General features: G+C 43.2%; 1 protein-coding gene across 1 annotated transcript in view; it reads left to right on the top strand.

The window, feature by feature from the left end:
* LOC135512650 (microtubule-associated serine/threonine-protein kinase 3-like) overlaps positions 1 to 14702 on the top strand; it is a 45432-nt gene that overhangs the window by 19591 nt on the left and 11139 nt on the right. The window contains 17 exon segments of the mRNA XM_064934890.1: positions 602 to 759; positions 2122 to 2197; positions 2560 to 2769; positions 6875 to 6976; positions 7172 to 7304; positions 7425 to 7492; positions 8471 to 8562; positions 8857 to 9065; positions 9785 to 9923; positions 11541 to 11673; positions 11936 to 12101; positions 12202 to 12303; positions 12519 to 12641; positions 12891 to 13003; positions 13193 to 13353; positions 13624 to 13745; positions 14094 to 14303. Coding sequence (XP_064790962.1) covers positions 602 to 759; positions 2122 to 2197; positions 2560 to 2769; positions 6875 to 6976; positions 7172 to 7304; positions 7425 to 7492; positions 8471 to 8562; positions 8857 to 9065; positions 9785 to 9923; positions 11541 to 11673; positions 11936 to 12101; positions 12202 to 12303; positions 12519 to 12641; positions 12891 to 13003; positions 13193 to 13353; positions 13624 to 13745; positions 14094 to 14303 — 2317 coding nt within the window.

Below are 14702 nucleotides of genomic sequence, written 5' to 3'. Positions count from 1 at the left end.
CAGGGGTCTGAATACTTTCCGAATGCACTGTATGTTTGGACTTCTTGTGGTCAATTTGCAGTCTTCAGATTATTTGTAATTATGTTCTGGCCCCCTGACCATCCGCTCAAGAAAAAAATAGTCCCAAGGCTCAATTAGGTTGAAAAAAATAATAATTCAAAGTCTCCATTCTGAAGGAGAAGGGTGGTGTAAAAATTAGATGAGGGTCTAAGATGAGAACAGGCCATGTGTTCCTCCATTTGTGAGTAGTTTTATAAGGGAAAGGTCGCCATATGCGGCAAGGTCAGACTGAGACAATAGGCCTTTCAGTGATCCTCAGTGACCTCTTTATGAGCAGGCAGAAAAGGGGCATCACAGATGCAGCAGGCCAAGTCACCATGATCTACTGCTATTTAGGACCTATGGGGCAAAACATCTGACAGATTGCCAGGAGCTGCCAGAGTGTGCCTTTCATCTCATAAAAATCATCAGGAAAATAATGTACTCAGCCTCAAAAGCCACATGAAATAACCGTTCTCTTGTCCTAATTATGATACCGATCCTCCATCCTTCAGGATAAAGTGTTGGCGTTTGAATGTTAAAAGTACTAATTTTCCTCCAGTCCTCCTCCTCTTCCCAGGAGCGCCTGCACCAGCTCCCCTACCAGCCCACTCAAGACGAGCTCCACTTCCTGTTCAAGCACTTCCGCAGCTCAGAGAGCGTAACAGACGAGGATGTGCGACCCTCGCCGTTCATGCGCCCTCGCTCCCGCAGCCTCAGGTAGCCGTCCGTTAATCCTCGCCTTAACTGTAATGTGCCATATCATCAAAATGAGATATAATGCATCATCACCCTTACGTACATTTTTGTGGATAAAAAAAAAAATCAGACCTGGGAATTTTATTACATGCTAATTGGAACATCTTTAAATACAATGTATTAAGTCAAATCCAGATTTGACTCTACCGTACCAGGATCTCATTGTTTTGCCTGGTTCTTAATGAACTCGCCTCCCTTTGTGTTGCGATAGAGAACATAGGTGTGGACGACAGCATGAGTCAGTGGAGTATTTACACAGTGAACTGACGAATGGAGTCAATGTATTCGTCTACATCCCCTTACCTGGAGGCTGTCACACAAAGCAGAATCAATGCGTTAGCTAGTTATTGATCCTGCTTTGTACAATCCAACCCTGCTGCTAGTTCTGACAGTGTGGTCAGTCAAAATGTATTCAGTCCTGTAACAAAGCAAAGCTAAAGAATTTTGCGGTTGCTAATGTTCAGTACGCCTCAATTTGACCTCTAGCTAAACTCACTACACAGTGGGATTGCAGTTCCCACCTTCACTGTTCTCGTGTGGTATAATATTGTAGAAAATGAACCTGTTTTGTAATAAGTAACATACTGCACCAATTTGCGGGACTCTCGTAGGGTCCGATTTAAGCATAGATTAGGACACAGAGCGTGGTGTTGCTGCGTGGCCTAAGGCGAGCAGCGTTGTGTACCATGCTCTGCCCGAGCTCCCTGTGTTGTCGTGGCATGGCGTGCAATGCGTAGGTGGGTGGGTGCAGAGCACTGCGGGGACCAGCTCGGCTGGAGGTTCTCAGGAGGGCTGGTTATGGGGAGGGGGCGGGTTAGGGGGAGGGGGCGGGCTGCAGTGTGTGGTGGTCAGGCTGCCATCTGCTGCAACAGAAGCCTCTTTCATTGCAAAAACAAAGCGCTGAATGCGTCTGTGGCTGGGGTGCATTTCTGCACCGTACCCCTAACTCTTGGACAATGAGATTAGGCGGGACGACGTGAGAGGGAAGGGCCTGTTGGTCTGTTACATGGGCCAGACAGACAGTGTAGATGTGGTCATGTCTTACACCAGCTGTTCTCTTACCTAATACTGAAGAGTAAAAAAAAAAAATTGAAAGTAGCAAAGTAAAACAGGAAATGAGCTTGGAAGCAATGTTGCACGTTCACTATTCCACAATGAATCTTCACTTGGGATGATCATTTTAGCCATTATTCAAAATATTGCAACCATCCAATAAGAACTGTCAATGCCGACTGCTTCACAGATTTGTGCGAGCTCTGTCAGTCCATTTGGTTGGATTGGAATAATAAACATTGACAAGATCTGTGTCCTTTTCTGTTTTAGCCCCGGAAGAACAATGGGTTCATTCGATAATGAGGTCGTCATGATGAACCATGTTTACAAAGAACGGTTCCCTAAGGTATGTCATGTTGTCTCCTCCCCCTTTGTTGTACAGGAAGCAATGTCTGTTTGTATTTGCCATAATCCGAAAGCTAATTTCCCCTCTGCTCCTGGGGAATGTGATTACTCTGACTTATCTGACTTTCTGAACGTTGCACTTGGACTAACCATGGTCGCCATAACATGTCTGAAGGTAATTAGCAGTAGTGGGTGCTCCAGAAGGACCACTTAACCATGGCTCCCCTGTTTTGGGTGATACTGAGGATTACACTTGGTTACAGGCTGTGATTGAATGCATTTTCTCTATTTCTGATCTTACTGAACTAATGCTTAATTGTGTTTTTTTTTGTATAATGTTGTGTGTGTTTGCTGTCCCTTTAGGCCACAGCACAGATGGAAGAGCGCTTGCTGGATATCATCACCGCCTGCTCCCCAGACAGCACCCTCCCACTGTCCGATGGCGTGCTGGGCTTCATCCAGCACCAGCTGGTGGAGCTGGTCCGAGACTGCCTGGACAAGTCCCACACGGGCCTGGTCACTTCACGCTACTTTGTGGAGCTGCAGGAGAAACTGGAGAAGCTGCTCCACGAGGTGGGATATCCACAAATATCTTTGCGCATAGATTTATCAGTGTGATCGGACAATAACTGCCGGCACTTGAGTCTAAAATGTTTCCTCACCACTACCCTTGGGCATCCAGTTGTTTTATGATTTGCATATGATATGTCAACCCCCTGAGGAATGAATAAGTTGTTTTTGGATGGCATGTTATTTGTACGGTTTAGCTAGCGCAGCCAATGATGAGGACTCACCGTTTGAATCAGGAGGCCCTCAGAATACAGCCAAGGAGTATTCTCCTTTGTTGATGTAACGTCCTGTCTGATGCATTTTCTTGGGGATATGTGTGTGTATAATATTTCTGGCCACATTTAACCCATCTGTTAAGAACACGTCGCTTTTCTCCTCCTATTTCAGACGTTCGTCCTCATTGCCTTGGCTTGTTTTGTTATTGATGGATCAAATTTGCCCTCACGGAGGCCACAGCATGACTGAGGCTGTCTCATGTGGTTCCGTGGGGTTGTTTCCAGCTAGACGTCTTTCTGTGATGCGCAACACATTTCAGGTTTTGCATTTTTAATCTAGAGTTCTCACTGCACACTATTGTTCTGTGTTTAGCTCCTCGATCCAGAGCTCCTCTATCCAGAGCTTCTCTATCCAGAGCAGCGTGCATTCTCTTCCCCTGAGTTCCGCTTATACCGAAACTCAGTCTTGCTCTCACCACTCTAACCCAAGCAGACAGTTTTCCTTGAAGGCAAACTTACTTTATGTAACGTGTGGTAAATGTACTGAACAAAAATATAAACGCAACATGGAACAATTTCAAATATCTTACTGAGTTACAGTTCATATGAGGAAATCCAGTCAATTGAAAGGAATGTATTTGGCCCTAATTTATGGAATTCACATGACTGGGAATATAGATATGCATCTGTTGAGGTGTGGATCAGAAAACCAGTCAGTATCTGGTGTGACCAACATTTGCCTCATGCAGTGCGACACATCTCCTTCGCATAGAGTTGATCAGGCTGTTGATTGTGGCCTGTGGAATGTTGTCCCACTCTTCAATGGCTGTGCGAAGTTGCTGAATATCAAATCAAATTTTATTTGTCACATACACATGGTTAGCAGATGTTAATGCGAGTGTAGCGGAATGCTTGTGCTTCTAGTTCCGACAATGCAGTAATAACCAACGAGTAATCTAACCTAACAATTCACAACAACTACCTTATACACACAAGTGTAAAGGCATGAAGAATATGTACATAAAGATATATGAATGAGTGATGGTACAGAATGGCATAGGCAAGATGCAGTAGATGGTATCGAGTAGAATACATACATATGAGATGAGTAATGTAGAGTATGTAAACATTATATTAAGTGGCATTGTTTAAAGTGGCTAGTGATACATTTTTTTTACATCAATTTGTCCAAAATTAAAGTGGCTGGAGTTAAGTCCGTATATTAGCAGCAGCCACTCAATGTTAGTGGTGGCTGTTTAACAGTCTGATGGCCTTGAGATAGAAGCTGTTTTTCAGTCTCTCGGTCCCTGCTTTGATGCACCTGTACTGACCTCGCCTTCTGCATGATAGCGGGGTGAACAGGCAAGTGGCTCGCGTGGTTGTTGTCCTTGATGATCTTTATGGCCTTCCTGTGACATCGGGTGGTGTATTTGTCCTGGAGGGCAGGTAGTTTGCCCTCTGTGATGCGTTGTGCAGACCTCACTACCCTCTGGAGAGCCTTACGGTTGTGGGCGGAGCAGTTGCCGGGAACTTGAACACGCTACTTTACTAGTCGATCCAGAGCGTCCCAAGCTTGTTCAATGGGTGACATGTCTAGTGAGTATGCAGGCCATGGAAGAACTGGGACATTTTCAGCTTCCAGGAATTGTGTACAGATCCTTGCGACATGGGGCCATGCATTATTATACTGAAACACATCTAGCGGCAGATGAATGGCACGACAGTGGGCCTCAGGATCTCGTCACAGTATCTCTGTGCATTCATGGGGCACCCTGTTCATAACGTTGACATCAGCAAACCACTCTCCCACACGACATCATGCACGTGGTCTGTGGTTGTGAGGACAGTTGGGCATACTGAAATATTCTCAAAAATGACATTGGAGGTGGCTTATTGTAGAGAAATGAACATTCAATTATCTGGCAACAGCTCTGGTGGACATTCCTGCAGTCAGCATACCAATTGCATGCTCCCTCTACTTGAGACATCTGTAGCATAGTGTTGTGTGACAAAATGGCACATTTTAGAGTGACCTTCTATTGTCCCCAGCTCAAGGTGCACCTGTGTAATGATCATGCGGTTTAATCAGCTTCTGGATATGCCACACCTGTCAAGTAGATGGATTATCTTGGCAAGGACAAATGCTCACTTACAGAGATGTAAACAAAAATTTGTGACCAAAATGTTTGAAAAATAATATTTTTGTGCATATTGAACATATCTGGGATCTTTTATTTCAGCTCATAAAAAATGGGACCAACACTTTACATTTTGCGTTTATATTTTTGTTCAGTGTAGTTAGTCATTCTCTTTGTGTGTGTGTATCAGACCTGAGTTCAAATACTATTTCAATTATTTCGATTACTTTCACATACATTTAAAAGTAAGTATTCAGATAATTTCTTTGGAAAATAATAGTAGTTGAATATTGGAACATATTTGGAAATACACTAGGAAAGTCTTGGCATGTATTTGAAAATACTCAAATACACAGTGTCTTTTCAAATACAAATAAATACTCCAATGCACTTGAACCTAATAATTATTAGGCTAAATAGGAAATTATTTGAAAATACTTTCAAATACTTCAAATAGCAGTAGTAGATTTTGTCCACACTATTTGAAAATACGCAAATACACATGTATTTGAACTCAGGTCTGGTGTCTGTACATTGTGACCCAGCTGTCCAGTCACTTGCAACTGGCCTCAGAAGAACAGCGAATCAAAAGCCAATGCTATTCTCCCTATTGGTCCTGGTATACAAACTAAAACATAATAATAATTTGGTGGGTGCTTATATTTGTCTTATTTCAAATGTGTTGTCGTGGAAATTCTACACAAGGACACTCGAAGTTAATCTTAAATGAATCATTGTTTATTGACAGCAAGCTGGAGGGGTCACAGTCAAACTTAGATGCTTAAAGTACCGGTTTGAAGTGAGCTCCCCCGGGGCAGTCCTGTTAGATCTCTTATATACTGCTTACATAGGCATAGTTCATTGGGTTGGTTCTGGGCATTTGTCAGGCACCGTCTCCTATCTTTAACTTATAGACCATATTCTTGGCATTCTGCCAGATGGTCTTAAGGAGGGGGTCATGTTGCCACCCCTCATGTGTTTACCAAGCACAGGCAGGAACTAGGGATTATTTATGACATTAAGACAAGATGAACATTTTCAAGGCTGTCTCTTCACGTCAAATTTTCCGTCAGTGTTTTTGCTTACTCCAACTGCCCCGGAGACAACCTCGGAGAGTGAGGTCATGGCCAGGGTCGGCCATTATCAACGGCATCCCTGGAGCAATACGGGTTAAGTGCCTTGCTCAAGGGCACATTATCATATTTTTCAACTAGTCGGCTCTGTGATTCGAACTAGTGCCCTTTTGGTTACTGGGCCAACACTAACTGCTAGGCTACCTGCAGCCCAGGTACTTGATTGTGATGCTTGGGGTAGCCAATAATGATGCATAGTGCGAGGGCTTAAGATCCATTGGCTTCCTGATTTGTGTTCTGTAGAACAATTTATTCTCTGGAATTGATTAACCACTGAAGAACAAAGAACAACCCATTGTCCCTTCCCCCTAAGCACTTGGGTGGAATTATCGCTATTTAATTTATTCAGTCCTCTCAGATCTACAGAAGTGCCTAGGGGCCAGGGTTTCTTTCTAGACAGGGCCTATGTCTGCAAGTACTGCATTCTGTGGTCATGCTGCAGGTAGCTAGTTTGGCTTGGGCGTAGTATGTTGGCTTTAATGCTATGTGGTTGCGCTCTTGCTATGGTGAAAGAGAGATAAAGGCTCCTCTGTTTTTGACCTCTCTGCGTCATCAACAAAGTTTATCATCTCCATGTTGTGCTCTGTTCAGAAGCTGATAACATTTTGGCTTTGCATTTCAGGCGTACGATCGCTCGGAGAGCCAGGAGGTATCTGTCATCACCCAGCTGGTGAAGAAGATTCTCATCATCATATCCCGACCGGCGAGGCTGCTCGAGTGCCTGGTGAGACGGAGAGAAAATCTCATTCTGATTGAAAATGCGATTTGATTCTGTTGAGAGCGTTGGAAAGCTGTCTCTCTTAATCTGTTTTGTCGCTGGTTTTTAAGCCACTGTATCGCCAATAAGCTCTTTCATGACTAAGTGATTTCATTCACTTTAATCCAATCTAATCTAATGGCCCTTGGATGTCATTGGCAGGAATTTGACCCGGAAGAGTTCTATCATCTGCTGGAGGCAGCCGAGGGTCATGCCAAAGAGGGCCAGGGCATCAAGACGGATATTCCACGTTACATCATCAACCAACTGGGCTTGACTCGCGACCCCCTCGAAGGTATTGGTATATCCTTTGCCATAACATTACCTGAATTTCCCGTACTTGAGACAGACATCCAGTACCAATCAACATCATTGCATTGCTGTTAAATCATATCTTTCTACCCTGCTCTTTTAGATATGGTACAGCTTGAGCAGTATGAGTCCGCTCCATCGATGACATTGGAGTCTGATGAGTCTGTGGAGGTAAGGAGTTATGCCTCATTCACATTCTGCCTGAACTTTCCTTAACGGAGTGGTATCGCAGCACCCCCCCCCTTGCGGTTGAAGGCTCCATTGCGAAATGGGTGACACACTTTTTCAAACTATGCAACGTCTTCAGTGCAACCCTAGTCTGTCAATAGAATAGGAAGTTACCAAACCACAGAACAAGATGAAAATATATGTGGTTTTCGGCGATGGCTTTAACTAGCAACTTGTAAACAATTACCCATTCCTATAATTGAGTACTATTTTAATAGAAATGTTGGCTGTTAAGCCAATTATATTATATGTCTGTTTTAGTTTATTGTGTTGGTAATTACTTTTGTTTTTGATAATAATTTTTAGGTGGAGATCACTAGCTACAGTATTTTCAACCTAGCCTTGCTTTTAGTTAGCTAGCTAGTTGCTCTGTAAGCTAGCTTGACTTGATAGAAAGTTTGAGAAAGAAGTTGAGGAAAAAGTAACTCAACGAAACATGTTTTATTATCACCTGAAACAATATGTTTCTCCTGTCTTGAGTGAAAAGGACCTATTTTGCAATCTCCCAAAATAAATGCGTTCTCGGACGAGAAACTAGGCTCTCCTCCATTTTGTCTTGCATTGTGAAACCCTATGCGCACCATCCAGTAGCAGAGCGAGATTGCGTTAAGATGGCTTACTGCGTAATGAAATGTCACGATGTGAATTGGGCATTAGCTAAATAAAATAAATTGGGCATTAGCTAAATAAAATAAATTGGGCATTAGCTTGCCTGTGATGTACTGTTTTTAGTGTGAGATTGCCAACATAATCACATAAACTGGACTTTCAGTTGACAATATAGGCAGCTTTATTTACATGACGTTATTTGGTAGACTGGCTATGTAATCATAATGGCACCAGTGGGTTAATGGGTCCCCCGGCACCTTTTGAATAATGGCTGCCTCTTAATTCTCTAATTGTTTGCACTGTTTGCAGCAGAACAAGGGTCCCCAGGCACTCACCCCGACGCGAAGGAAACCACTGGAGAGTGACTTTGAAACCATCAAGCTCATCAGTAATGGAGCCTATGGGTAAGCACTAAACAGGCAAGTGGTTAACCACGCTGATCACTGAAAACATGGACTCCCAATTAGCTATTATCATGTTGATCTGAAATCAATGCACTCTGTCACCTCAGTTATAGTCAGTTAAAGGTTAACAGTAAAATGCCAACTGTAGACTTCTGTCATGGTTAGTAAACATTTAGAAAACTATTGAATATTAACTACAATTCCACCTTTTAGGGATTGAACTGTCCCTGTAGTCATGGATTATCAATGTGGAGGTCTTGTATGACACGGCTCCTGTACTGTGGTGGTTGGCAGGGCTGTATACCTGGTCCGACACAGAGACACTCGGCAGCGTTTCGCCATGAAGAAGATCAACAGGCAAAACCTGGTCCTGAGGAACCAGATCCAGCAGGTGTTTGTGGAGCGGGACATCCTGACCTTCGCCGAGAACCCATTTGTGGTCTCCATGTTCTGCTCCTTTGAAACACGACGCCACCTGTGCATGGTGATGGAGTATGTGGAAGGTAATGTCATGATATTCTAACCCAAAAGCGATATGTTTATTTATCATGACTCTGTTCGTCATGTTGGGATGGAAATATACTGAACAAAAATATAAACGCAACAATGAACGATTTTACCGAGTTACAGTGCATATAAGGAAATCCGTCAATTGAAATGAATGAATTAGGCTCTAATCTATGGATTTTACATGACTGGGTAGGGACGCAGCCCTTTTGTGTGGAAAAACTCATTCTGATTGTTTGGTCCTGGCTCCAAAGTGGATGGGCCTATGCCCTCCCAGGCCCAACCAATCAGAATTAGTTTTTCCACACAAAGGGGCTTTATTGCAGACAGAAATACTACTCAGTTTTATCAGCTGTCCGGGTAGCTGGTCTCAGAAGATCCCGCAGGTGAAGAAGCCGGATGTAGAGCTCCTGGGCTGACGTGGTTACACGTGGTCTGAGGTTGTGAGGCTGGTTGGACGTACTTCCAAATTCTCTAAAACGACGTTGGAGGCGGCTTATGTTGAGAAATGAACATTCAATTCTCTGGCAACAGCTCTGGTGGACATTCCTGCAGTCAGAATGCCAATTGCATGCTCCCTCAAAATTGAGACATCTGTGGCATATATATATTATTATATAATAATAATATTTTTGTTCAGTATAGTTGGAAAGGCGAATTTGATCCACCCATGATTTCTCCTAGCTTTAGCATAACTGTTGATTATCTCTTGCAGGTGGGGACTGTGCTAACCTGCTGAAGAACATGGGCCCCCTTCCCGTGGACATGACCCGGATGTACTTTGCTGAGACTGTGTTGGCCTTGGAATACCTTCACAACTACGGCATTGTTCATAGAGACCTCAAACCTGACAAGTGAGTCCAGAACATACTTTAAACCCCTTTACAAGCAGTGCCTTCAGAAAGTATTCATACCCCTTGACTTATTCCACATTTTGTTGTGTTACAGCCTGAATTCAAAATGGATTAAATAGTTTTTTTTCCCCCCTCACCCATCTACCCACAATATCCCCATAATGACAAAGTGTAGAAAATAAAATAAATCTACATTTTTGCAAATTTGTCACACCCCTGAGTCGATACATGTTAGAATCACCTTTGGCAGCAATTACAGCTATCTTTCTGGGCATGTCTCTTAAGAGGTTTGCACAGCAGGATTGTACAATATCTGCACATTATTTTTTTTATTCTTCAGCTTTTTCAAGTTGGTTGTTGATCATTTCTAGACAGCCATTTTCAAGTCTTGCCATACGTTTTCAAGACAATTTAAGTCAAAACTGTAACTAGGAGCTAAAGAACACTCAATGTCGTCTTGGTAAACAACTCCAGTATAGATGTATATTTGGCCTTGTGTTTTAGGTCGTTGTCCTGCTGAAAGGTGCATTTGTCTCCCAGTGTCTGTTGAACAGTAGACTGAAACAGGTTTTTCTTTAGGATTTTGCACGTGCTTAGCTCTATTCCGTACATTTTATTACGATTATTTTTTTAAACTCCCTAGTCTTTGCCGATGACAAGCATACCCATAACATGATGTAGCCACAAATATGAAGAGTGGCACTCAGTGATGTGTTGCATTGGATTTGCACTAAACACTTTGTATTCAGGCCACATTTTTTTCAGTTTTACTAAAGTGCCTTATTGCAAACAGGATGCATGTTTTGGAATATTTTTATTCTCTACAGGCTTCCTTCTTTTCACTCTGTCATTTAGGTTAGTATTGTGGAGCAACTACAATGTTGTTGATCCTTCTTCAGTTTTCTTCTATCACAGCCATTAAACACTGTTAATGTTTTAAAGTCACCATTGGCCTCATGGTGAAATCCCTGGGCGGTTTCCTTCCTCTCTGGCAACTTAGGCGTTAGGAAGGACGCCTGTATCTTTGTAGTGACTGGGTGTATTGATACACCATCCAAAGAGTGATGAATAACTTCATCCTACTCAAAGGGGTATTCAATGTCTTTTTTTCTGCCAATAGGTGCCCTTCTTCGCAAGGCATTGGAAAACCTCCCTGGTCTTTGTGATTGAATCTGTGTTTGAAATGCACTGTTCAACTCAGGGACCTTACATGTCATTTTATGTGTGGGGTACAGAGATGAGGTAGTCATTAAAAAAATCATGTTTACCACTATTATTGCACACAGAGTGAATCCATGTGACTTATGTGACTGGTTAAGCAAATATTTACTCCTGAACTTATTTAGGCTTGCTATAACTGAGGGATTGAATACGTATTTACTTAAAGACATTACAGCTTTTAATTTTTAGGAAATGTGTAGATATTTCTAAAAACATAATTCCACTTTGACATTATGGGTTATTGTGTGTAGGCCAGTGACACAAAATCTCATCCATTTTAAATTCAGGCTGTAACACATCCAAATGTGGAAAAATGAGTGTGAATACTTTCTGAAGGTACCGTACCTCAAGTCAAAGAAAATATAGCTTTAACATTTCTCTCTATGCCACCTGCAGCTTGTTGATCACTTCTATGGGCCACATCAAATTAACCGACTTTGGCCTGTCCAGAATTGGCCTGATGAACATGACCACTAACCTTTACGAGGGTCACATGGAGAAAGACACCAGGGAGTTCATCGACAAACAGGTGAGAGTTGTCAACCGCTTAACCCTTTATTTGTCCTTTCACTATAAATACATTCAGGAAAACAATATAGCCAAATGCCAGACAGGTTTTTTGAACACATACTCACACCAGGGTCAAATGCATAGGTCAAATACGTTCAAATACTCAACTCAGGATAGGTGTACCATCTCATAACTACTGTTGTAACTCAACTCCATTGTGTTACAAAAATCTGAATGCAAATGTTACGGTATAACTGACTATTGTTGGTGTGGTTCTCTAGGTGTGTGGCACCCCAGAGTACATAGCCCCAGAGGTGATACTGAGACAGGGCTATGGGAAGCCAGTAGACTGGTGGGCCATGGGAGTCATCCTGTACGAGTTCCTGGTTGGATGTGTGCCCTTCTTTGGGGACACACCCGAGGAACTCTTTGGGCAGGTTGTCAGTGGTAAGTATTCTGTTGCTGGAATATGTACAGTATGTAGGCTTTCTTTAATTGTGTATAATGTGGAGATCCTCTCATTAACGTTTGCTTGCTCGATGTACAGATGACATCATCTGGCCCGATGGGGATGATGCTTTACCTGCAGACGCCCAGGACATGATCACACGGCTGCTGAGGCAGAGCCCTCTGGAGCGCCTGGGGACAGGTTCGTAGACCACAAAATTACGTTCCAATGTCCATACTAGCATCCCACTTAGAATGCATGTCCTATTGCTTCATTCTAAGTGGTGCGCTAGTCTCGATATTGGAACTCGAGGCCTCGTTTTTCATGTCACATCATCCTGGTCTGACGTTTTGCTGTTGGCTATTTTTCCTGAGGTTTGCGCACGACTGTAACCGGAAAAATAAATGTTGTTCTAGGAGGAGCATCTGAGGTAAAACAACACCCCTTTTTCTTACGTCTGGACTGGAACGGGCTACTGCGACTGAAAGCCGAATTCATCCCTCAACTGGAAGCGGAGGACGACACCAGTTACTTTGACAGTACGGGCAGTCCTTCATAAGTGCTTTTATTAAAGACAAAGATTCATTCTTTCTATTGCCAGTATATCTCCACAGATGTAGTGATATTTGCTCTACATGCCTGTCTGATGCTTATTGATATTTTCATTCGTCAATTGTGTTTAATGAAAACTATATGTTTTCCTGAAATACACTAAATGTCCTGGTTCGGATTTTATGGTACGGTCCCTGTTCCTGAGTTCCACTCATTTTGTGTTGTCATGTTTTCAGCTCGCTTAGAGCGTTACCACCATTTGGCCTCAGATGAGGATGACGAAACCAACGATGAAGAGTCTTCCCTGGAAATCCGTCAGTTTTCCTCCTGGTCAAACCGCTTCAGCAAGGTTCGGGAACGTACCTTTTCAAATATGAGAAATGTCAATAATATCAGTCATTTGCTGAGCAGTTCTTTGTAAATAGAATATAATGGAAAACTCCTTAAATCTGTGAAAGAGAAGAAAAAAAGGTTTTGTTGGTGCCAAGTTCACCAAACGTGAACCACCCTAGCTAACGTGGCTACTCCATGCGTTCAGGTGTACAGCAGCACAGAACATCTGGCCACACCGTCCAACCTGAGCTTCTCATCGGACCGCAGCCACAGTGAGGACAAGGAGGGCTGGGATGGGCGTTTCACACCCTCCCCGGGAGGAGACATTCAGAGACAGGAACGCCAGCACCAAGATCGCAGGGGCAGGTGAGCAGAGCCAGAATGAGTTTGTCGCGCTCTGTTTCTGTTAGGATTCCCTGTGTAAAAGAGTTAACACCTATTTATTGGAGGCATTCCAAAACAGTGGGCGAAAAGTGCATAAAATGATGATTAGTTCCGAAAAGTCAAGAAATGTTTGCTGAATAGGATGGGCATAACCAATGGCTGCACACATTATAAATGACTATTTTAGCTGTCGATAGGATGTCACCATTGCCCCTTCTACTCCTAACTGACACTGCCGTTGATGTGTTGCAGCCTGCGCCCTCGGGCCTCGTCCAATTCCTTCCATTCTGAGAGGGGCACCAGCCCCCTGGTGATGAGCAGCACCCACAGTCTGGAGACCATGCCCCGCTTCGCCTTCTCCACAGACGACGAAGGTGAGCTCAGTCCCAAGCCCCTCCACTCTTCTTCAAGTCTCCACAGCCTCATGGAAACCAAAAATTGAAATATTACATAAGATATTTAATTTCTCATGAAACATTCTTCATAAAAACAAACCGATTTGTGTCGATAGGAGGATTCATGACCAAGCCAGGTGCAGACTGATCAAAGGCGCAAACCCTCAAAACAAAAAGCAGTCTAGTCACAAACACAGAGTTCAAGTGTATGGACTTTCTCTTTAGAATGAGCTTCCATCCAGACCAAATGATTTGCAAAGATACTTCAGACATTGCCTTTTTTGGTCAAACGCATTTGATTTGAACCCTTATTTCTGTGTATTACAGCTGAGGTGGTAGTGTCAAACCTGCATCGGATCAGGATTCGTAGCAACAGCACCGGGGCCAAACACTCTTCCCCCAGGAACCACAGAGCCCCCCAACGCTTTGGAAACCAGCTGGAGACACCAGATAGACAGACACCAGACAGACCGAGGCTTGGGGGCAAAGTCCCCAAGTCTGCCTCCATCTCCGCCCTGTCTCTCATCATCACTGCAGGTCTGTGTTGGGGGTAATGCATTACAAAAGTAAATTGTTACGTAAATCAGATTACTTTTATGAGTAACTGAGGAAAGTATTGGGTTGCTTTTTCAAATGGGGTAATATTATTACAGTTACTTTGTCAAACAACGCTTGCGTTACTTTCACAATCATCTTTGCCATTGATCACTTCTGTGAAAACAAAGCCCATGGAGGGCTTTCCCGTGTAGTGGCAAGTGTGCCCTCTATACATTTCTATGTGTCTGTGTATGTGTGGTCTACAACCAGAACTGGCGGCTCGAGAGAAAGATTTTGAATGAAAAGATATGAAATCTGTACAGATGTTTGGATAACAGTGCATATGGCTTGTAGACTAGCACAGGAAAGCAGCGCCACAGATGCCAGGAGAAACTAGTG

Source organism: Oncorhynchus masou, chromosome 24 (assembly GCF_036934945.1).
Source record: "Oncorhynchus masou masou isolate Uvic2021 chromosome 24, UVic_Omas_1.1, whole genome shotgun sequence".
Taxonomy (NCBI): domain Eukaryota; kingdom Metazoa; phylum Chordata; class Actinopteri; order Salmoniformes; family Salmonidae; genus Oncorhynchus; species Oncorhynchus masou.
This window is presented reverse-complemented; position numbering and strand designations above follow the sequence as displayed.